The sequence below is a fragment of the Ovis canadensis genome, chromosome 1, assembly GCF_042477335.2.
Source record: "Ovis canadensis isolate MfBH-ARS-UI-01 breed Bighorn chromosome 1, ARS-UI_OviCan_v2, whole genome shotgun sequence".
Classification (NCBI taxonomy): Eukaryota; Metazoa; Chordata; class Mammalia; order Artiodactyla; family Bovidae; genus Ovis; species Ovis canadensis.
The window spans coordinates 219,022,991-219,046,121 of NC_091245.1; the positions used below are offsets into that span (position 1 = coordinate 219,022,991).

Sequence of the window (23,131 nt, forward strand, 5' to 3'; positions counted from 1 at the left end):
AGCCTCTTTTTCATAACAAGTCTTCATTCATAAGAAATTTTGCATTACCATGCATTCTCTAGATAAAGAGAAGGGGACACTAAGGTAAAAGATAAAATCAGAAAATTTTTTTTCCCCACATTTTGCTTATCCCACTAAGACTTTTTTTTTAAAGTTTTTTTTGAAGTACAGTTGCTTTACAACACTGTGTTAGTTTCGGTTCTACAACAAAGTGAATCAGCTAAATGTACACATATATCCCCTCTGTCTTGGATTTCCTTCCCGTCATACTAAGATTTTTTAAACTTATGTATGTTTTTATTGAATGAAATTCAGTAAATTAAATTCTATAGTGCTTACAATTTTCAAAATTTCCATATACATGATTTCATATAACCTCATAATAAGCCCCCCGTTTTTAAATCCCCCATCCCTATTGCCCCTCCGTTCCCTCCCCATTGGTAACTTCTAGTTTTTTCTCTGTATCTGCGAGTCTACTTCTTTTTTGTTTCATTCACGAGTTTGTTGTATATTTTAGATTCCATTTGTGTTTGTTGTCTGATTTATTTCACTTACCATAATACCTTCCATTCATGTGGCTGCAAATGGCAAAATTTAAAGTCAGGAAGTTCCTGATTGGCTGCTTAAATTATCTTTCCCTCACCCTGCTAATTACCTGCTCTTAGGCCCAGAACAGCCCAGCCCCGGATCATAGATGCCTTTTTGTTTGAAATTGGTGTGAGATGTCACTGTGCGCTACTCCTTTCTATCACACTTTCATATGCTCTTTCTTTTGAAACTCTGGATTTTTTTTCCAGTTTTTTTTTTTTCTTTAATTTTAAATCTCAACTTCTAGTACAGAATACTGAGTAAATCACATTCCTCAGTCCAAGGTCCATTAAGACTCCCTCTCTTGTTTAACTCATTTGTTACTTATTTTAATCTATACATTCCATTCATTTTCTCCTCCTTGCAGTGATCAGTATTAATCATTTTAATGTATTTTTGTGTATCTTTTTACTTGAATGTATTCTTGTAAAATGTGTACTCTTGTTTGAGGAATTTTTATTTATATAAATAATATTATTTCTGGGAAAGCACTAATTTTAATACTTAGGTATGTTGATGTATGCAGGTCCGACCTCTTGCATTTAATCATAGAGCTTAACTGTTACGCAATCATCACATTTCATCCATCACTTTCCCACAAACTGACCCCAGGTTACCTCCAGCTACCCAGCACCACGTACATGCTGCCGTGAAAATACTCATACCATAGGGCTGCTTGAGTAGCCTCACAATATGGCAGTTAGCTTCCTTCAGAACGAGTGATCCGAGAGAAAACTAAGCAGAAAACATATGTCTTTTATGACCTAGTATTGGAAGTCACAAACCATCATTACAACACTATCCTATTGATTACACCAGTCGGCGCTGTTCAGAGTGGGAGAAGACTAGAGATCTTCCTTGACTTATGATGTGGTTATGCCCCAACAAACCCACTTCTAAATTGAAAATATTGTTAAATCGAAAATGTATTTAGTATGCCTAACCTACCAAACGCATTAGCCTAGCCTACCTTAAATGCGCTCAGAACACTTACATTAGTCTATAGTTAGGCAACATCAACATAAAGCCTATTTCAAAATAAACTGTTGAATACCTCATGTAATTTACTGAATATTATACCACAAGTGAAGAACTTCTGTATGGTTGTATGGGTACACAATGGTTGTAATAGCGTCAGTTGTTTACCTTTGTGATTGTGATGCTGGAAGCTATGGGCTTGCCACCACTACCCAGTACCACAGAGTATTGCACTGCATGTTCTGAGCCTGGGAAAAGATAAAATTTTACATCTGAAGTATAGTTTCTATTGCATACTTATCCCTTCAAAAGTTTTAAGTCAAACCATCATTAAGTCAGGGACCATATATATATACAGCATGAGTACTGGGAGGTGGGGTCACTGGGGTCATATTGGTGGCTCGACACCATAAACATCAACTATTATACTTTTTTATTTGTTTTTAATTGAAGGATAATCGCATTACAGAATTTTGTTGTTTTCTGTCAAACATCAACATGAATCAGGCATAGGTACACCCATGTCCCCTCCCTCCCGAACCTTCCTCCTCATCCCACCCTTCCAGATTGTCACAGAGGCCCTGATTGAGTTCCCTGAGTCATACAGCAAATTCCCACTGGCTATCTATTTTACATATGGTAATGTAACTTTCCATGTTACTCTCTCCATACATCTCACCCTCTCCCTCCTCCCCTCCTCCCATGACCATAGGTCTGTTCTCTGTCTGTCTCTCCATTGCTGCCCTGAAAATAAAATTCCTCAGTACCATCTTTCTAGATTCCATATATATGCATCAGTGTATAATATTTATATTTTTCTTTCTGACTTACTTCACTCTGTATAATAAGCTCTAGGATTGTCCACCTCACTAGACCTGACTCAAATGTGTTCCTTCTTCTGGCTGGGTAGTTTCCATTGTATATATGTACCACAACTTCTTTATCCATTCATCTGTCGGAGGGCATCTAGGTTGCTTCCATATTCTAGCTATTGTAAACAGTGCTGCAGTGAACATTGGGGTACATGTGTCTTTTTCAATTTTTATTTCCTCGGGGTATATGCCTAGAAGTGGGATTGCTGGGTCTTATAGTGGTTTTATTCCTAGTTTCTTAAGTAATCTCCATACCATCTTCCATAGTGGCTATATCAATTTACATTCCCGCCAGCAACGCAAGAGGGGTCCCTTTCCTCCACACCCTTTCCAGCATTTGTTTGTAGACTGTAGACTTTTTGATGATGGCCATTCTGACTGATATGAGGTGGTCTCTCATAGTTTTGATTTGCATTTCTCTAATGATGAGCAATGTTGAGCATCTTTTCACGTGTCCGTTAGCCATCTGTATGTCTTCTTTGGAGAAATGACTGTTTAGGTCTTTTCCCCACTTTTTGATTGAGTAGTTTATTTTTCTGGTATTGAGTTGTATGAGCTGCTTGTTTATTTTGGAAATTAATTCTTTGTCAGCTGTTTCCTTTGCTATTATTTTCTCCCATTCTGAGAGTTGTTTGTAGTTTCCTTTGCTGTACAAAAGCTTTTAAGTTTAATTAGGTCCCACTTGTTTATTTTTGTTTTTATTTCTATTACTCTAGGAGATGGGTCAAAGAGGATCTTGCTTTGATTTATGTCATCGAGTATTCTGCCTAGGTTTTCCTCTAAGAGTCTTATAGTTTCTGGTCTTACATTTAGGTCTTTAATCCATTTTGAGTTTATGGAACAAGATAGAGAGCCCAGAGATAACCCCATGCACCTATGAGTACCTTATTTTTGACAAACGAGGTAAGAATATACAATGGGGCAAAGACAGCCTCTTCAATAAGAGGTGCTAGGAAAACTGGACAGATACATGCAAAAGAATGAGATTAGAACACTTCCTAATGCCATGTATTTCTATTTTTTCCCAGACTTCTTGTTTCCCAGATAGATATTTGGTTTTTCTCTGTTCTTTCCCTGAGTTGATTACCTGTGTGATAATTCTGCTACCTAGAAGATGTACATTACCTTCCCACACATGCAAGAATCCGAAAGCTTCTTGTATGCATATCCACACTGAGTTCTATTATAAGAATTGTCAAATGGTTGTCAAATGCCACTCATAAAAGGGAAAATGACACTAGGTTTACCCCCTGAAAAAGGAGCCCCTTGTATTCAGGATCCCAAATTTCAAATAAGCCATGGTGTTTTTGTTGTTAACTTAAGCCGACCTCGACTCTTCTCTCTATTGTTGTAAGCAGTGAGCCCTGTTTTACCTGATTTCATTTTTTAAGATGTATGTGTGAAATAACATGTATATTAGTAAGATACCTGGCCGTTTTTAGAAGTCAAAGAGGTATAGATGGCAGAAGCATTCTCTTTGAAGCTTTCATAGGTCAGAAAAAGCTACAACAAATGTGGTGGTCTCTGAAAGGAATGTTGTATTGCAAATAGAAAATGGTCATTAGTAACAACTCTGACATTATACTGCATGAAACATTTACATGTTAAGTATTCTTTCTGCTTCTGCTGGTCTGCGACCCTTGAATTCTTCACACATGAAGACATGGCTGCATATCAAATAAAAGATTAAGGATCATGGATAATAGCAATACAGTGGGGAACCAAGTGTTCACGTTTCACTAGGAAAAATAAAAAGAAAGAGAGAAACTTATCACTGCCATTTTTTATTTATTGACGCAAAAATGCTGTTCAGCACAAATGTAGCGACTATCATCCAAAGTGAAATACAGATGAGTATTGAGAGTCTGAGGGGAAAGCAAAGGCCTTGAGAGTTTCTCCCATCACATAGACCAGCGAAATAAATTACTGAACCATACATGAGCCCCAAAGCAAACTACTTCAATTTAATTCTTCACCCTTCATTCCTATGCTAAGATAAGCATATGATGGACCATTAATAGCCTCCTATGGGAAACCTGCCTCTGGTGGAGATTATTTGTAATAACTCTGCTACCTAGAAGATGTACATTACCTTCCTGCACTTGCAAAAATCCTCATTGGGTGCTCGGGATCCCTGTGTCTGACCTAAGAAATGCCAGTCAAGGGACCACCAATTTATCCCCTTCCCCGATGTCACTAAAACCGGTATACTTCAAGCAAGACTAATAGACTTGTGTGTGTGCCTTGCTTGATCTCTCTGGAGATTTATAGTTAGGAATGGAAATTTGGAGGAGTGAAAGATAGATAATTACTAATTGAACATCCATCATAAGCAAAGCTTCTGATTTCACTGTTGAAGGTAAGACTTGTAGTAAAGAATACATAAGTCAATCAATGAAAGTGCCTAAAAATGGTAAAAGGCCATATATAATATAAAGCATGTACCTAGGGCCAGAAATAGATTCAGGGTTACTGCTTTGGACCTGGCAGTTCCGGACAGCATGCACTAGACCCGAGTACCCTGAATTTTCTATGGTAAATGTATCTCTTCTACTCTATAGCAAGGAGTCTGGGCAAGGAAAAAGTTTGGTCCTGAGATGATATGGGGTGAATATGTGGGTATCTTCTCCATTGACTATGCTACTATTTCATTCACCACTTCAGGGCCTTCCTTCATCAGATCACACGAGGGACACATAACAGATATTGACCAGGTAAATCTACAGAAGACCAATAAGACCAAAAAAGGTCCTCCCTTCTCCAAAGAACTTAAAGTATTTCCAGGTATGATCTCAGAATAGATGCTCATCATGGCAACCCACTCCAGTATTTTTGCCTGGAGAATCCCAGGGACAGAGGAGCTTAGTGGGTTGCCATCTATGGGGTCGCACAGAGTCGGACATGACTCAAGCGACTTAACAGCAGCAGCAGCAGCAAGATCAGAGCAGTTGTCATTTGTTTGCATTTTCTGGAGCAGAGAACTGAGAGATTAAATGACATGGGTAGGGTCTAAACAGGGCTTCTCCGGTAAGTCAGATAGTAAACGCTCCACCTGCAATTCAGGAGACACGGGTTTGATCCCTGGGTCAGGGAAGATCTCCTGGAGAAGGAAATGGCAACCACACCAGTATTCTTGCCTGGAAAATCCCATGGAAAGAGGAGCCTGGTGGGATACAGTCCATGGTGTCAGATGAGTTGGACATAACTTAATGACTAAACCATTACCACCAGTATTGCCTTAGGTGGAAATAACAAATTTTGTTCAGCCATTCATCAATTAACATACATTTGGGTTGTTGACGTCTGTTATTTTTATGAATAAGGCTGATATAAACACTTGCCCACAAGTTTCAGTGTGGACATATGTTTTCATTTCTCTTAAGTCCATATCTGGAAGTGAAATTGCTGGATCGGAAGGTAACTCTTTTACTTTGGGGGGAACTGCCAGACTGTTTTTCATTTCTGTCACCATGTATGATGGTTCAATATCCTCACCAAGACTTGTTCTATCTGGTATTTTTATTATAGTCATCCTAGTTGGTGTGGAGTAGCATCTCCTTGGGGATTTCATTTGCCCTGTCCTGAAGGCTAATGTGCTCTTTGGCCATTTGCCTATCTTCTTTGGAGAAATGTCTACTCAGATCCTTTGCCCCTTTTTTATTGGTTTGTCTTTTTGATATTGAGTTTAAGAACTCTTTACATAATCAATACAGAAGTTCCTTGTTAGATATACGATTTTCAAATATTTTTTCCTATTATGTGGTCTGTCTTTTCTCTTTGTTCCTAGTATCCTTTATACCACAGAACTTTTAATTTTGATGAAGCCCAATTTATCTTTTTGTTTTTGTTGCTTGTGCTTTTGGTGATGTATCTGAGAATCTGTTGCTAAATCCAAGGTCACAAAAATTAACCCTGATGTATTTTTCCAAGAGTTTTGTGATTCTGACTTTTCTATTTAGGTCTTTGATCAATTTAGGGTTAATTTTTTTATATAGTGTGAAGTAAGAGTTCAACTTCATTATTTTATATGTGACTATCCTGTTGTGGAAGGAATGATGTTAAAGCTGAAACTTTGGCCACCTCATGTGAAGAGTTGACTCATTGGAAAAGACTCTGATGCTGGGAGGGATTGGGGGCAGGAGGAGAAGGGGACGACCGAGGATGAGATGGCTGGATGGCATCACCGACTTGATGGACGTGAGTTTGAGTGAACTCTGGGAGATGGTGATGGACAGGGAGGCCTGGCGTGCTGCGATTCATGGGGTCACAAAGAGTCGGACACGACTGAGCGACTGAACTGAACTGAACTGATCCTGTTGTTTCAGCAGCATTTACTGAAAACACTATTCTTTCCCATTTGAACGGTTTTCACATCCATGCTGAAAATTAATTGCCATAGACTCGTGTTTATTTATAGACTTTCAGTTTTATTTTGTAAACATACATGTCTATACTTAATGCCAATATCACAGTCTTGATTACTCTTGCTTTGTAGTAGGTTTTGAAATTACAAGGTGTATGTCCTCCGATTTGTTGTGCTTTTCCAAGATTGTATTGGCTATTCGGGGTACCTTGTGCTTCCATACAGATTTTAGTATCAGCTTGTCAATTTCTTTTGAAGAACCAGCTGGTATTATGATTGAATTGATCAATTTGAGAGTATTGCCATGTTAACAATATTATGTCTTCTGATCCATGAACAAGGGATTTCTAAATCCCATTTATTTAGATGACCTTTAATTTCTTTCAGCAGTGTTTTATAGTTTTCAGTGCCTCTATTAGGTACCTCTTTTCCCTGGTGGCTCAGATGGTAAAGCGTCTGCCTACAATGTGGGAGACCCAGGTTCGATCCCTGGGTTGCGAATATCCTCTGGAGAAGGAAATGGCAACCCACTCCAATACTCTTGCCTGGAAAATCTCATGGATGGACAAGCGTTGTAGGCTACAGTCCATGGGGTTGCAAAGAGTCGGACACGACTGAGCGACATCACTTTCACTTTGTTAAATTTTATAATGAATACTTTTTTAAAATAAATATTTCTCATGCATACTTGTTCTCAAGTATGGATATAATTACACTAAAAAATTATACCTTTGTTTATCTGAAATTCAAATTTAATTGATCATTCTGTGTTTTACTTGGCAATCCTACTTTAAAAGTGACCAAACACAGAATGAAGCATATGAGCCTACAGCTGTGAAGGGCATCTGAGTATTCAGAGACTGGAAGAGAAAGTTAATTAGGTCTATATAAAAGCAAATATTTACCTCATAGGAGGTTATAACAGTTAATTAGCATAATCCATTTTATCCTGAGATATTGTTCTACTTTAAACTTCACTCTGAAATATGTTGCTTTGAAGAAGAAAGTAAACATTTTGAAAATGATTGCCATTAATCTGAACTTAAAAAAATATTTCAGTATCAGGCTTCAAGGCAGTAAACCCTGAACCATGTCTGTTACTCTCAGCAAAGTCACCTGTATTCTGTATAGACAGAAACTTTTCATACCCATGAAGACTATGTGATACAGATGTGATATGGTGATACAGTTACACCCTTGAGCTCTTACTAGAATTGTTTCATGTTGGAGAAATTATTTTTTCATCCTGATATTTATTAAGAAATAACTCTTTATGTCAAAGTTCTGACCTAAACTTTAATCCCCTCCCCTTGTGTGTGGGTGGACCTGGGACTTGCTTCTAGCAAATGGAATATGGCAAAGGTGACCACATGGACCACAGCCTTGTCTAACTTAATGAAACTATAAGCCATGCCGGGTAGGGCGACCCAAGACAGACAGGTCATGGTGGAGAGTTCTGACAAAACATGGTCCACTGGAGAAGGGAATCGCAAACCACTTCAGTATTCTTGCCTTGAGAACCTCATGAACAGTATGAAAAGGCAAAAAGTTAGGACACTGAAAGATGAACTCCCCAGGTCAGTAGGTGCCCAATATGCTACTTGAGATCAGTGGAGAAATAACTCCAGAAAGAATGAAGAGATGGAGCAAAAGCAATGACAACACCCAGTTGCAGAAGTGACTGGTGATAGAAGCAAAGTCTGATGCTGTAAAGAGCAATATTGCATAGGAACCTGTAATGTTAGGTCCATGAATCAAGGCAAATTCATTTCAGTTCAGTTCAGTTCAGTTGCTCAGTCACGTCCGACTCTTTGCAACCCCATGAATCAGCACGCCAGGCCTCCCCGTCCATCAACAACTCCTAGAATTCACTCAGACTCACGTCCATCGAGTCAGTGATGCCATCCAGCCATCTCATCCTCTGTCGTCCCCTTCTCCTGCCCCCAATCCCTCCCAGCATCAGAGTCTTTTCCAATGAGTCAACTCTTCGCATGAGGTGGCCAAGTCCTGGAGTTTCAGCTTCAACATCATTCCCTCCAGAGAAATCCCAGGGCTGATCTCCTTCAGAATGGACTGGTTGGATCTCCTTGCAGTCCAAGGCAAACTGGAAGTGGTCAAACAGGAGATGGCAAGAGTGAACATCAACATTCTAGGAATCAGCAAACTAAAATGGACTGGAATGGGTGAATTTAACTCAGATGACCATTATATCTACTGCTGTGGGCAGGAATCCCTTAAAAGAAATGGAGTAGCCATCATAGTCAACAAAAGAGTCCAAAATGCAGTATTGGATGCAATCTCAAAAATGACAGAATGATCTCTGTTCATTTCCAAGGCAAACCATTCAATATCACGGTAATCTAAATCTATGCCCTGACCAGTAATGCTGAAGAAGCTGAAGTTGAAGGGTTCTATGAAGACTTAAAAGATCTTCTAGAACTAACACCCCCAAAAGATGTCCTTTTCATTATAAGGGACTGGGATGTAAAAGTAGGAAGTCAAGAAATACTTGGAGTTACAGGCAAATTTGGCCTTGAAGTACAGAATGAAGCAGGGCAAAGTCTAATAGAGTTTTGCCAAGAAAACATACTAGTTGTAGCAAACATCCTCTTCCAACAACACAAGAGAAGTCTCTGCACAAGGACATCACCAGATTGTCAATAGTGAAATCAGACTGATTATATTCTTTGTAGCCAAAGATGGAGAAGCTCTATACCGTCAGCAAAAACAAGACCAGGAGCTGACTGTGGCTCAGATCATGAACTCCTTATTGCCAAATTCAGACTTAAATTGAAGAAAGTAGGGAAAACCACTAGACCATCCAGTTACAACCTGAATCAAATCCCTTATGATTATACAGTGGAAGTGACAAATAGAGAAAAGGGCCTAGATCTGATAGACAGAGTGCCTGAAGAACTATAGGCGGAAGTTCATGACATTGTACAGGAGGCAGGGATCAAGACCATCCCCCAAAAAAAGAAATGCAAAAAGGCAAATGGTTGTCTGAGGACGCCTTGCAAATAGTTGTAAAAAGAAGAGAAGTGAAAGGCAAAGGAGAAAAGGAAAGATATACCCATTTGAATGCAGAGTTCCAAAGAATAGCAAGGAGAGATTAGAAAGCTTTGCTCAGTGATCAGTGCAAAGAAATAGAGGGAAACAATAGAATGGGAAAGACCAGAGATCTCCTCAAGAAAATTAGAGATACCAAGGGAACATTTCATGCAAAGATGGGCTCAATAAAGCAGAGAAATGGTATGGACCTAACAGAAGCAGAAGATATTAAGAAGAGGTGGCAAGAATACATAGAAGAACTGTACAAAAAAGATCTTCATGACCCAAATAATCATGATGGTGTGATCACTCACCTAGAGCCAGACATCCTGGAATGTGAAGTCAAGTGGGCCTTAGGAAGCATCACTATGAACAAAGCTAGTGGAAGTGATGGAATTTCAGTTGAGCTATTTCAGATCTTAAAAGATGATGCTGTGAGAGTGCTGCACTCAATATGCCAGCAAATTTGGAAAGCTCAGCAGTGGCCACAGGACTGGAAATGGTCAGTTTTCATTCCAGTCCCAAAGAAAGGCAATGCCAAAGAATGCTCAAACTACCACACAGTTGCACTCATCTCACATGCTAGTAAAGTAATGCACAAAATTCTCCAAGCCAGGCTTCAGCAATACGTGAACTGTAACTTCCAGATGTTCAAGCTGGATTTAGAAAAGGCAACCAGAGATCAAATTGCAAACATCTGCTGGATCATCAAAAAAGCAAGAGAGTTCCAGAGAAACCTCTATTTCTGCTTTATTGACTATGCCAAAGCCTTTGACTGTGTGGATCACAATAAACTGTGGAAAATTCTGAAAGAGATTGGAATACCAGACCATCTGACCTGCCTCTTGAGAAATCTGTATGCAGGTCAGGAAGCAAGAGTTAGAACTGGACATGGAACAACAGACTGGTTCCAAGTAGGGAAGGGAGTACGTCAAGGCTGTATATTGTCACCCTGCTTATTCAACTTATATGCAGAGTACATCATGAGAAATGCCGAACTGGATGAAGCACAAGCTAGAATCTAGATTGCCAGGAGAAATATCAATAACCTCAGATATGCAGATGACACCACCTTTATGGCAGAAAGCAAAAAAGAACTAAAGAGCCTCTTGATGAAAGTGAAAAGGAGAGTGAAAAAGTTGGCTTAAAACTCAGCATTCAGAAAACTAAGATGGTGACATCTGGTCCCATCACTTCATGGGAAATAGATGGGGAAACAGTGGAAACAATGTCAGACTTTATTTTTTGGGGCTCCAAAATCACTGCAGATGGTGACTGCAGCCATGAAATTTAAAAAAACGATTGTTCCTTGAAAGAAAAGTTATGACCAACCTAGATAGCATATTAAAAAGCAGAGACATTACTTTGCCAATAAAATCCATCTAGTCAAAGCTATGTTTTTTCCGGCAGTCATGTATGGATGTGAGAGTTAGACTGTAAAGAAAGCTAAGAGCTAAAATTGATGCTTTTGAACTGTGATGTTGGAGAAGACTTTTGAGAGTCCCTTGGATAGCAAGGAGATCAACCTAAAGGAAAGTCCATCCTAAAGGAAATTAGTCCTGAGTGTTCATTGGAAGGACTGATGCTGGAGCTAAAACTCCAATACTTTGGCCACCTGATGCAAAGAACTGACTCATTTGAAAAGACCCTGATGCTGGGAAAGATTGAAGGTGGGAGGAGAAGGGGACAGCAGAGGATGAGATGGTTGGATGGCATCACCAACTCAATGGACATGAGTTTGAGTAAACTCCGGGAATTGGTGATGGACAGGGAAGCCTGGCATGCTGCCATCCATGGGGCCGCAAAGAGTCAGACACGACTAAGCAACTGAACTGAACTGAGCTGATCCTGGGTAACACTGACTTAAACAAGTGAAAGTCCTTAGGGAGGGACTGGGTCCTCGTTGAGGCCAGAGATTCTTCTCTGTTCACTTTAAAGAAGCAAGTCATCATGAGTCCTATAGATGCAAGGCAATGAATTCTGCCAACAACCTGAATGAATTCTGCCAACAACCTGAATGAATTCTGAAGCAGACTTTTCCCACTTCAAACCTCCATATGAAAACACAGCACTGGGACTTCCTTGACAGTCCAGTAGCTAAGACTTTGCCTTCAATCCTGCGGGGATTTGGTTTTGATTCCTGGTTGAGGAGCTAAGGTCCTACATGTCTTGAGCCCAGGAAAACAAAACATTAAAAAAAGAAGCAAAAGAAATAGTGTAGCAATTCAATAAAGACTTTTTAAAAATAAATAAAAATACAGCCCCAGTGACACCTTGATTACAGTCTTGTATGACCTGAGCAGAGGACCAGCTGAGCTATAGTGAGACTACTAATGCACAGAAATTGTGAGATAATAAATGTGTGTTGTTTTAAGCCACTAAATTTGAGATAATTTGTTATGTAGCAATAGAAAACTAATACTTTGTTACCCAGCAATATAGCAACTATACAGCCTCATTACTAGGTATTCAGCCCCGTTGTATCCACAGGCTGACCCTTTGAAAGTTCTACTACCTTCTAGTGCATAAATCCAATGACTGCCTCATATTAGTACTGGAAGTCCTGGGTCCCAGGCAATCCCTCGGTCCAAAGCAAGCCAGGGTGGTTAGACACCTAACACGTGGTAGGTCACTATCACACGGAGATGTGCTGCCCATGTCTTTCTGCTCAAGGGAAGATATAGCTCTTTCACTGAGGATCATGGCCCACCTCCCTTTTAACGTCTATCTTCAACTCCATGAGCTTAATTCCTTTTATTGAGCCAGAAAGCTATCATTCCCTCCAACCCCCCAGGAACATAAAGTGGTGGGGGTATGCAGAGATGGGAAGTAGACAGAGCTATATGCAAAGAGTTCAGGCATTTTGAAATATAAAAATTCCTAGTTGGGAGTGGAAGAAAGACCTTTTTCTAGCAAGTTGAAAGCAGCCAAACAAGCTGCAACATACTGGGTAATCCTTTTCGTCTTTTCGTTCTTCTTAACTCATCTTGTTCAGGTAGAATAAGAATTCGGGTAAGCGGGCCAGTGTGAACGGCACAAGGCTCTGGCTGCTACTCATGATTGGCAGGCTGAGACCAAGCATTTTCCCTGTTCTGATTCTTACTGAGCTTGGCTTCAAACTAGCTTGAAGCCCTAGTTGAGCAAAGCCAGTAGGACTTAGCAGAACCACTCCAGCCATGCAGAGGGACCCAGAGTATCTCTCCAGGCCCCGGTCTTCCCTGCTTTCCATTCCTGCCTGGTCCTGACTATATTGCCTCTTTTTAAGAATATCTTTATTTGGCTGTGCCCAGTCTTGGTTGAAGCATGCAAACTCTTACTTGCAGCATGTGGGATCTAGTTCCCTGACCAAGAATTGAACCTGGGCCCCCTGCCCTGGGAGTGAGGAGTCTTAGCCACTGGACCACCAAGGAAGTCCCCTGACTGTATTGCTTGTTAATGGTTTTAGTGTCTTACTTTCCAGTCCTTTCCCATTGGTACTTAGGATTGGTCCTTGCTAATTCCTGTGCTGTCCAACAGCCAATCCCAATCTCATACCCAACCCTAGCTGCTAGAACTCCAGCCTGGACTCTGAGCCCTAAACCTAGCATTTATCTAAGATGGAATTAAGATACATCAGACAGCATAATGCTGACCTTACAGGCAATTAGGAATGCTTAAAGTTCCAACTTAGACCTGGCCCCATGCTTTATCTCAATTCCAATGTCCATTCAGCTAAATTGGGGGTTCCCTGGGCTGCCCATATGGCTCCGACACCCTCTCCAATCTCACATTAAACCAAAGGCTCTGACAGCTCTTAGGAGTACCCAGGGTTATTCTATAAGGCTGATAAATAAAAATTTATGCTGCACAAAACCCAATTAGATTTGTAAAGAGGTGACTTTAAGTGGAAAAACAGAAAACTGACAAGGATCTGAGGAGGAAGGGTATAAAAAGATGAGAAGCTTCTTCAGAGTAGACTACACTAAGTAAAATTAATGATCTAAATAAAAATCTGTGTGCACTTCTTCCCCAATCCCCACCCCATATAAATCTACCCAGAAATTGTTTTGTTCGCTCTCAAATGCACCATCAATTTTAGATATAAGACATGCTCAGGTTTCTGCAGAAATTTTAACTTTTTGTTATCCTTGCAAGAGTTGTTTCAAAGATGAAAATCTGATGGTCTGTAGATGAATGTTCTCTCAGCTTCCCTTTAAACTAACCCTGTAAAATAGTTATCTGCTTCAGTAGCCCATCATCACAATAATGCTGCTTGATGGCTTCAAAATCCAGGAGCTTTAAACAGCCATAATTTACTCTGGCTTGTGCATCTGTGAGTTGGCTGGGCGTGGGCTGATCTAGGTTGAGCATATTTCCACATCTGCTTCATGGATCTGTCCTCCTCCTTCTCCACTGAGCGAGCCATTTTCCTCTCATGACAATGAGAAGGCAGAAGCGCAAGAGGAAGGCACAACTGAAACACAAATGACTACTAAGGCTTAAGCTGGAACTGGCACAAGGTCACTCTGCCCACATTCCATTGGCCACAGCAAGCTGCATGTTCAAACACAACACCCATGCTTCTAGTGGGAGGACCTGCAGAGTCACAAGGCAAGGCTTCACAAATCTGAGCAATCAGTCAACGTACCAGAACAGCTAACAGGATGCTGGGTCCTATCTTTACAGTATCTCTAACCTAGTCAACTTGATCTGGTTTTCCCCTCAGTGCCCCAGTAGTGCTCTGAACATATCTGAATTTCTTTCTTTGACTGACAAAGCTCATTTTTCCAGTGATGGTGATGAACCATCCATTGACTTTCCTCCTCAGATGATGGCTTTCCTCCACAGTAAGCTTTCTGGAACTCACAGTCACTTTCACCTCTTAAATGTATCAGCTGGGTGAATGTGAAGGTGGCTACTACTCTTGGAAGACTCATCTGGCTGGCCCTGAATAAAATAAAAGCCTTCAACTTTTCTTGGGGGAAATTTCCCTGATTTAAATACTTTTGAATATGTTGTTCTGTCGTTTTTAAGAATACGGTTCTGTTGAGTGTTGGATGTATTTTTCCTGCGACAGGATACATATTTCTTTCCTTTGTTTTTCCAGAGACTTAATATGGTTCTGGCCATGTTTTCCTGACTACAAATCAGGTGCACAGACTGACAAGGAGAGGAACAACAAGAAGGTCTATTTAAAGCTGGAAATTACTGCTTTTGACATATTGCCTATTACTGAGAATTTGTATTCTTCATATTTCCCCTCACAGGGTATTAAATTTTGATTAAACCCAAGGACCTCTGACTGTTTTCCATAAATAGGGAAAACTCTGTAGAGTCCTAGGCAGCGTTTTTATATGCACAATGAGTTGCTAACTTATCATGCTAATTGTTCCGGTGTTTATACCCTGAAGTCCTAACTGCTCCCTTTAGATTTGCAGTAAATCTTCCCACCAGCCCATGGCATTCTGGGCGATAAGCAGTATATTTTTTTATAAGGTTCCATTTCCACAAACTATATCACTTCGAAAGGAAATTTACACCTCTGGCCAGGATCTCTGGCCAGAAACATCCAATGAAAAAATGAAAGAGGGTCTCAAAAATAAACAGAGGTCAATGTCACTGTTTCTGGGTGTCTAGGGCACAATCCAATCCTATAAAAATAACATCAGAACTCCCTGTGTACCAGGCCCTATGCTAAGTGCTGTGCACACACCATATTAGTCAGTCTTTCCAATAACCCAGTAAGGTGGGTGCCATTGCCTCTCAGGGTACCGAAGAGAAGACTGACCAGCCAAATCCTTACGTATGTTGACAGAGCCTGGATTTGAACTCAGATTCATCTGACCCCATGTGAAAGAAAGTGAAGTCACTCAGTCATGCCCGACTTTGTGACCCCATGTACTGTAGCCCACCAGACTCCTCCATCCATGGAATTTTCCAGGCAAGAGTACTGGAATGGGTTGCCGTTTCCTTCTCCACGGGATCTTCCTGACACAGGGATCGAACCTGGGTCTCCCACATTGCAGGCAGACACTTTACCATCTGAGCCACCTAAAAGGTCTCATTGACTACTATCTTCACATGAGGAGGGATTATAATGGGAATCCCAACTTCAGATGTGTTACCAAGTCTGCGTCTGCTACATATTGTATTGACCCAACAAGAAGAAATTTTTTAAAAAAATATTTATTTATTTGGCTGCACTGGGTCTTGGTTGCAGCCTATGGGGTCTTCATTGTATCATTGTGGCATATGGACTCTCTAGTTGTGGACGCTGGTTCGGCAGTTGCTCTGTGGGCTTAGTTGCTCCTTGGCATGTGGGATCTTAGTTCCTGGATCAGGGATCAAACCTGCAGGCCCAGTTTCTCAAGGTGGATTCTCAACCACTGGACTACCAGGGAAGTCCCAAGGAGAAATTCTTTAAGAACTATCTTGGAATCCTTTTAATCCATCGAAGCAAATCTTGAATTATTCCCCTGTATTTCTTCTATGTTTCAGCAAGAATGTGCTTCCAAGAACCCACTTGGTTCTTGGGCAGACATACTGAACCCACAACCCAGATACCTTCCCCTTAGGCATCTCCAGAGTGTTTAACTTAATTTTTCCCCACTACACGATATGTATATAATTCTTCTTCTTCTACACATTTTATTTACTTCCCTGTTTAGTAATGAAAGTTTCTTGCTTAAAAAAAATTACTTTCACTTGAGTATTCATAGTCAGTTTAGTTCAGTTGCTCAGTCGTGTCCGACTCTTTGTGACCCCATGAACCACAGCATGCCAGGCCTCCCTGTCCATCACCAACTCCCGGAGTCCACCCAAACACATGTCCATTGAGTTGGTGATGCCATCCAACCATCTCATCCTCTGTCGTGCCCTTCTCCTCCTGACCCTCAATCTTTCCCAGCATCAGGGTCTTTTCCAGTGAGTCAGCTCTTCACATCAGGTGGCCAAAGTATTGGAGTTTCAGCTTCAACATCAGTCCTTCCAATGAACACCCAGGACTGATCTCAACAGCAAAATATTGGAAAGAACCCTAGTGTTCATCAGCTGGTGAACAGACAAATAAAATGTGGTATATCAAAACAATGGGACACTTCCCAGCAATAAGAAGAAATGAAATACTGATAAACCTCATAGTGAAAGTGAAGTCGCTCAGTCGTGTCCGATTCTTTGTGACCCCATGGACTGTTGCCCACCAGACTCCTCCATCCCTGGGATTTTTCAGGCAAGATACTGGAGTGGGTTGCCATTTCCTTCTCCAGGAGACCTTCCCAACCCAGGGATTGAACCCGGGTCTCCCGCATTGTAGGCAGACGCTTTACCATCTGAGCCACCAGGGAAGTCGATAAACCTCATAGTGTAGCATTTATCAGTATTTCATTTCTTCTTATTGCTGGGCAGTGTCCCATTGTAAGAAGAAACGAAATACTGATAAATGCTACACTATGGATAAACCTCTTTGGAGAGGGAAATGGCAACCCACTCCAGTGTTCTTGCCTGGAGAATCCCAGGGACGGGTGAGCCTGGTAGGCTGCTGTCTATGGGGTCACACAGAGTCGGACATGACTGAAGCGACTTGGCAGCAGCAGCAGCATGGATAAACCTCAAAAACATTATACTGACTGGAAGAAGTCAGCCACGAAAGAGCACATGTTGTATGATTCCATTCACATAGAATGCCCAGAAAAGGCGAATCTATGTAGACAGGAAGCAAACTAATGACTGTTTGAGGCTGAGGGCTTGGAGAGAGGAGGATTAAGTGTAAAAGAGGCAGACAGGATCACACAGTGATAAAAATATTCTGAAACTGAGTTATGGTGATGGCTGCACAACTTGTAAAGTCACTAAATTTTAATGAATCATATATTTAAATCAGTTAATTTTACAGTACGTAAATTATACCCGAGTAAAGCTGTTTCCAAAATAATCAATTCATGGAGAACATTTTCAGTTACATAAAAATTGGTCAAACTCTTTGCACTGTAAGCTCCTGAGAGACGAATTTCTTTATCCACACAGTGAAGATAGAAATTTCTAACTCAAATATAGTTACCTGAACATCAAATGAGATATTAAAATGAAAACGTTTTGAAAACTGAAAAATGGCTGATAAAGATTCCTTCGACTTAGCAGTGGATAGAAATTATTTCATTCTCCCCTCTAGGTGGCGCTAGAATCTAAAAATGAGCATGCCGCTGCTGAACGCAGCTGTTTTCTACAAAATTACCTTTCCCTAGGAGGTTACATCCCTAAAGGGAGTTTTTAGTCCACTGTCCTTCAGTCCAGAGCCTTCTCCTGAACTAATCTTAGGATAGTAGACATCCAAGTTCAGTGTAAGCCTCCTAATATCTCACAAATTTTCAATTGCACTTTCCATGTTGCATGGTCCCCTCTTTGTCCTGGGAAATTAGCCCTCTGAATAAACCACATTCATCTTCCATTTCTCTCCATCTTGGTGGAAACTTTACTTTCCAACATAACTGTATATTTCTGTTGTGTTTTCAATACTCTCAAGTGCTTTTAGATTTTCATTTAATTGGGAATGAGGGTCAGTTCACCAAACCATTTGTAAAATGTCTCAAAAATAATCACAGGCCTAGCAAACATAGGCACATCAAGGAAGAAATGCCACAGAAGGGCCCTATCTGTGGCATGTGTTGGCAGAAGGAACAGCTAATGTGCTCTTACTTTGCTGTGGGCCATGTAGCTTTATGGGATTGCTGGGAGGCTCAGTGATACGGATTCTGCCTGCAATGCAGGAGGTACAAGTTCAATCCCTGGGTCAGGAAGATCCCCTGATGGAGGGAATGGCCACCCACTCTGGTATTCTTGCCTGGGAAATCCCAGTCCATGGGGTCTCTAAACGTAGCTTTATACATAAGAAAATAAATGCCTTGAAAGCTGTAAGGTGAGAATCTATCTCATGTTCAAGACTTTAGTCTGAGTCCAGCTCCTTGTCTTCTCTTCTCTCTTTTAAAAGAAAAAGAAGGGTTTTTAAATTACCTTTTTTGCTCTTCATCTGATGGTGTCTGGGAGTTGGTGATGGACAGGGAAGCCTGGCATGCTGCAGTCCATGGGGTTGCAAAGAGTCGGACACAACTGAGTGACTGAACTCAACTGATGGTGTCTGGAAGAATTTGGTTCGAGTAGAAGAGCCAAGAGCCCGGAGTGCAAGGCACGTGGGCACTGCTGTGCAACAAGAACACTCAGGGCCATTATATGAGCCCTGAACTCCTGCAGCTCTTGCTTAACTCAGTTCCAAGGGCGCCAGGGCTGGTCTTTCAAGGGAGCCTGAAAGCCGAGGCTTGGGCCCCATGATGTGTCTTGCAAAGGAAAGAGTACAGAAGCAGCACGAGAACACGTGCGCAGGAGTTGTGCAAACAGACAGCTCGTTATTGAGAATTCTTCACTGCTGAGAATGCTTTCCTACAGGGGGAAGGGTTTGAAAAACAGCCCTTGTCTACTGGAGCCTACTCTAAGGTGGGAACAAATCAGCTTTTAAAACACAATACCATAAAAGCTTTAAAAAGTGGTATTTAAGGACCAGGGAAATAGCCTATGAGAAGTTAATGCAAAATCAATTCAGGCACACAATTTACATCTGCTGCATTACACAGAATGGCTCTCTTCCATAACTGGAAATCTATGGACCTAAATCTGCGATGACTGGAAGGAGTTTTATGTCTTCTGGGATGTAGCTGCACAATCTGTCACCAGGAGGGAAAATCTGTAAACCCTTAAGGGCCAGCAGAAGCTGGGGCCCTATCGTTAGAAAACACACATTTAAAGTCACCCAACAGAGTAAGTGCTGTTCATAGTTCTAGGCCTTTAAGCCCGGCCCTCTGTCCAAACCTGTAGTCTTTCCACACCCAGCAGGCTTTGTTTTCCCTAAATATAGTTCCTAGCAAAAAATGAGCTGCTCCTGCTTTGAATGTTAACAGTGAGTGCCTGGGCTGGAGCTTGGGCTGGAGTGCCCAAGCTCACCGCTGGGCTGGAGCTGGAACCTGGCTTCTCACGCATTCGGTGAGCAAACACAGGGTCTGCTGTGGACCTTCCTTGTGAAGTTTGCCCACCCCCACCCCTTGGCATGATGCTGAGTGTTTAGTTCACCCAAACCATTGTGAAGGACTTCTCTGGTGCTCAAGCGGTTAAGATTCTACGTTTCCAGTGCAGGGGATCTGATCAGGGAACTAAGCTATTAATGACACATGGCATGGTGTGGCAACCTCCCAATTTTTTTTAACTGAAAAAAAAAAAAAAACCAGTGTGAGTTACTTATGCACAAAGCATCTTTAAAGTTCCAAGTTTTGAAATTACCTATAATGAGATCAAGAAGGAACATCAGAGGAATAGAACAGGAAAACGTGGTTTTGGGGGAGTCACTAGAATTGCAAGAAAAGGGAGTTCCAAGGAAGAGAAAGTTTGTAAGAGTGTCAAATGCCACAGAGAAGATGGGCAAGGTAAGGACCCTCTGTGCCCATGGGGCCTGACCTTTAGGACGGCACTGTGTACCTGGAACTTCCCAGGTGGCACTAGTGATAAAGAACCCGCCTGCCAGTGCAAGAGACATGAGACATGGGTTCGATCCCTGGGTCAGGAAGATCCCCTGAAGGAGCGCATGGTAACCCACTCCAGTATTCTTCCCTGGAGAATCCCATGGACAGAGGAGCCTGGCAGGCTACAGTCCACAGGGTTGCAAAGAGACGGACACAACTGAAGCGACTTAGCACGCACACGCTTTCACCTGGGGAAATAATTCATGGGCACGGGAGGGGAAGCCAAAGATTGAGTGAATGAAGCTGAACAGACAGCATGTGTTGGCCCTGTCTCCTCCTGTGAAGGGAAAAGGGAGGAGTTTGAGGTGGAGGCATTAAATAGAAAAGAGATATTTTCCCACTGTAAAGACTTTCTTGAGACAGGACATGCCTCTATCCAGTGCTGAAATCACAGCCCAGGAACTCCGATCTGGCCATCCTTCTCTGAACAGCTCATGGTAGGGTTTCAATAAATATCTGTGGAAGTAAGCAAGGCTGCACTCTTAGAACTGCCTATATGCAGGCTGTTGAAAGCAGAATTTTTTTTAAAAAATCATATTGAAATAGTTCTACTCTGTTTTTTAAGGTTTTGCCCTTCTTAATTGTGTGACCTCGGACAAGTAACATCTCTGGACCTCAATTTCCTCATGTATAAAAATATGAAAGTGAATGGCTCGTTGTATAAGAGTGCATAGCTCAGAGTAAGCATATTATACTTTCTTGTTGTTGTTATTCTTATTCTCTTCATAGCTATTTGTCATCCTGGGAGCAACAGGAGACCTCTGACACCTGTACTGCTCATCCAAAGCACTCCCAGAATATTTCTGCGTGAGGGGAAAGGTTTGAAAAACAGCTCTTGCCTCCTGAAGCCTTCCCTTGGTGAAAACAAAATTGCTTTTAAAATACAATCTCTTTTAAAAATACTAACACAATTCCAAAAAAGTTCTTTAAAAAAAAGTCAATGCCAAGAATACATCCTAAGATGTAGGTTCGTCAATTATAATAAGTATACCACTCTGGTGGGATGTTAGTCATATGTGGGGGCAGGGAATCTGTGGAAAATCTTTGTACTCTCTGCTCAGGTTTGCTGTGAACCTAAAACTTCTCTAAAAAAATATAGTCTTTTTAAAAAACTGAAGTATAGTTGACATACAATGTTGTATTAGTTTAAGTATATAACAAAGTGCTTCAATTATGTACTTTTTCAGATTATTTTCCATCATAGGTTATTATAAGATATTGAACGTAGTTTCCTGCACTATACGGTAGATCCTTGTTTATCTATTTTATATATAGTAGTGTGTATCACCAGATGGCCAACACCAGAATCAGATGGATTATATTCTTTGCAGCCAAAGATGGAGAAGCTCTATACAGTCAACAAAAACAAGACCGGGAGCTGACTGTGGCTCAGATCATGAACTCCTTATTGCCAAATTCAGACTTAAGTTGAAGAAAGTAGGGAAAACCACTAGACCATTCAGGTATGACCTAAATCAAATCACTTACAATTATATAGTGGGAATGAGAAATAGATTTAATGGGGTAAATCTGATAGAGTGCCTAATGAACTATGAACAGAGGTTCATGACATTGTACAAGAGACAGGGATCAAGACCATGCCCATGGAAAAGAAATGCAAAAAAGCAAAATGGCTGTCTGAGGAGGCCTTACAAATAGCTGTGAAAAGAAGGGAAGCCAAAAGCAAAGGAGAAAAGGAAAAATATACTCATTTGAATGCAGAGTTCCAAAGAATAGCAAGGAGAGATAAGAAAGCCTTCCTCAGCGATCAGTGCAAAGAAAGACAGGAAAACAGTAGCATGGGAAAGACTAGCGATCACTTCAAGAAAATTAGAGATACCAAGGGAATATTTCATGCAAAGATGGGCTCAATAAAGGACAGAAATGGTATGGACCTAACAGAAGCAGAAGATCTTAAGAGGTGGCAAGAATACACAGAAGAACTGTACAAGAAAGATCTTCATGACCCAGATAATCATGATGGTGTGATCACTAATCTAGAGCCAGACATCCTGGAATATGAAGTCAAGTGGGCCTTGGAATGCATCACTACGAACAAAGCTAGTGGAGGTGACGGAATTCCAGTTGAGCTGTTTCAAATCCTGAAAGATGATGCTGTGAAAGTGCTGCACTCAATATGCCAGCAAATTTGGAAAGCTCAGCAGTGGCCACAGGACTGGAAATGGTCAGTTTTCATTCCATTTCCAAAGAAAGGCAATGCCAAAGAATGCTCAAACTACCGCACAATTGCACTCATCTCACATGCTAGTAAAGTCATGCTCAAAATTCTCCAAGCCAGGCTTCAACAGTACGTGAACCGTGAACTTCCAGATGTTCAAGCTGGATTTAGAAAAGGCAGAGGAACCAGAGATCAAATTGCCCAACATGTGCTGGATCATCAAAAAAGCAAGAGAGTTCCAGAAAAACATCTATTTCTGCTTTATTGACTATGCCAAAGCCTTTGACTGTGTGGATCACAATAAACTGTGGAAAATTTTTCAAGAGATGGGAATACCAGACCACCTGACCTGCCTCTTGAAGAATCTATATGTAGGTCAGGAAGCAAGAGTTAGAACTGGACATGGAACAACAGACTGGTTCCAAATAGGAAAAGGAGTATGTCAAGGCTGTATATTGTCACCCTGCTTATTTAACTTCTATGAAGAGTACATCATGAGAAACGCTGGGCTTCAAGAAGCACAAGCTAGAATCAAGATTGCCAGGAAAAATATCAATAACCT

The 23,131-nt window shown here is 41.1% G+C and overlaps 1 protein-coding gene and 1 long non-coding RNA gene across 14 annotated transcripts in view; one reads left to right on the plus strand and one right to left on the minus strand.

Annotated features, from left to right (window-relative positions):
* Nucleotides 1–23,131, plus strand: part of PLD1 (phospholipase D1) — a 284,818-nt gene that overhangs the window by 236,689 nt on the left and 24,998 nt on the right. For 5 of the 13 annotated variants that reach the window (XM_069560108.1, XM_069560132.1, XM_069560196.1 and 2 more), the window contains one exon: nt 14,939–15,123. The exons of the other annotated variants lie outside the window; for them this stretch is intronic. In XM_069560108.1, coding sequence (XP_069416209.1) covers nt 14,939–14,971 — 33 coding nt within the window. In that variant the 3' untranslated portion in view covers nt 14,972–15,123. Of the gene's footprint in view, nt 1–14,938; nt 15,124–23,131 lie in introns of those variants that run through there. 13 annotated transcript variants of the gene reach the window in all.
* LOC138423836 (uncharacterized) overlaps nt 1–23,131 on the minus strand; it is a 107,710-nt gene that overhangs the window by 2,410 nt on the left and 82,169 nt on the right. The gene's annotated exons all lie outside the window — the stretch shown is intronic.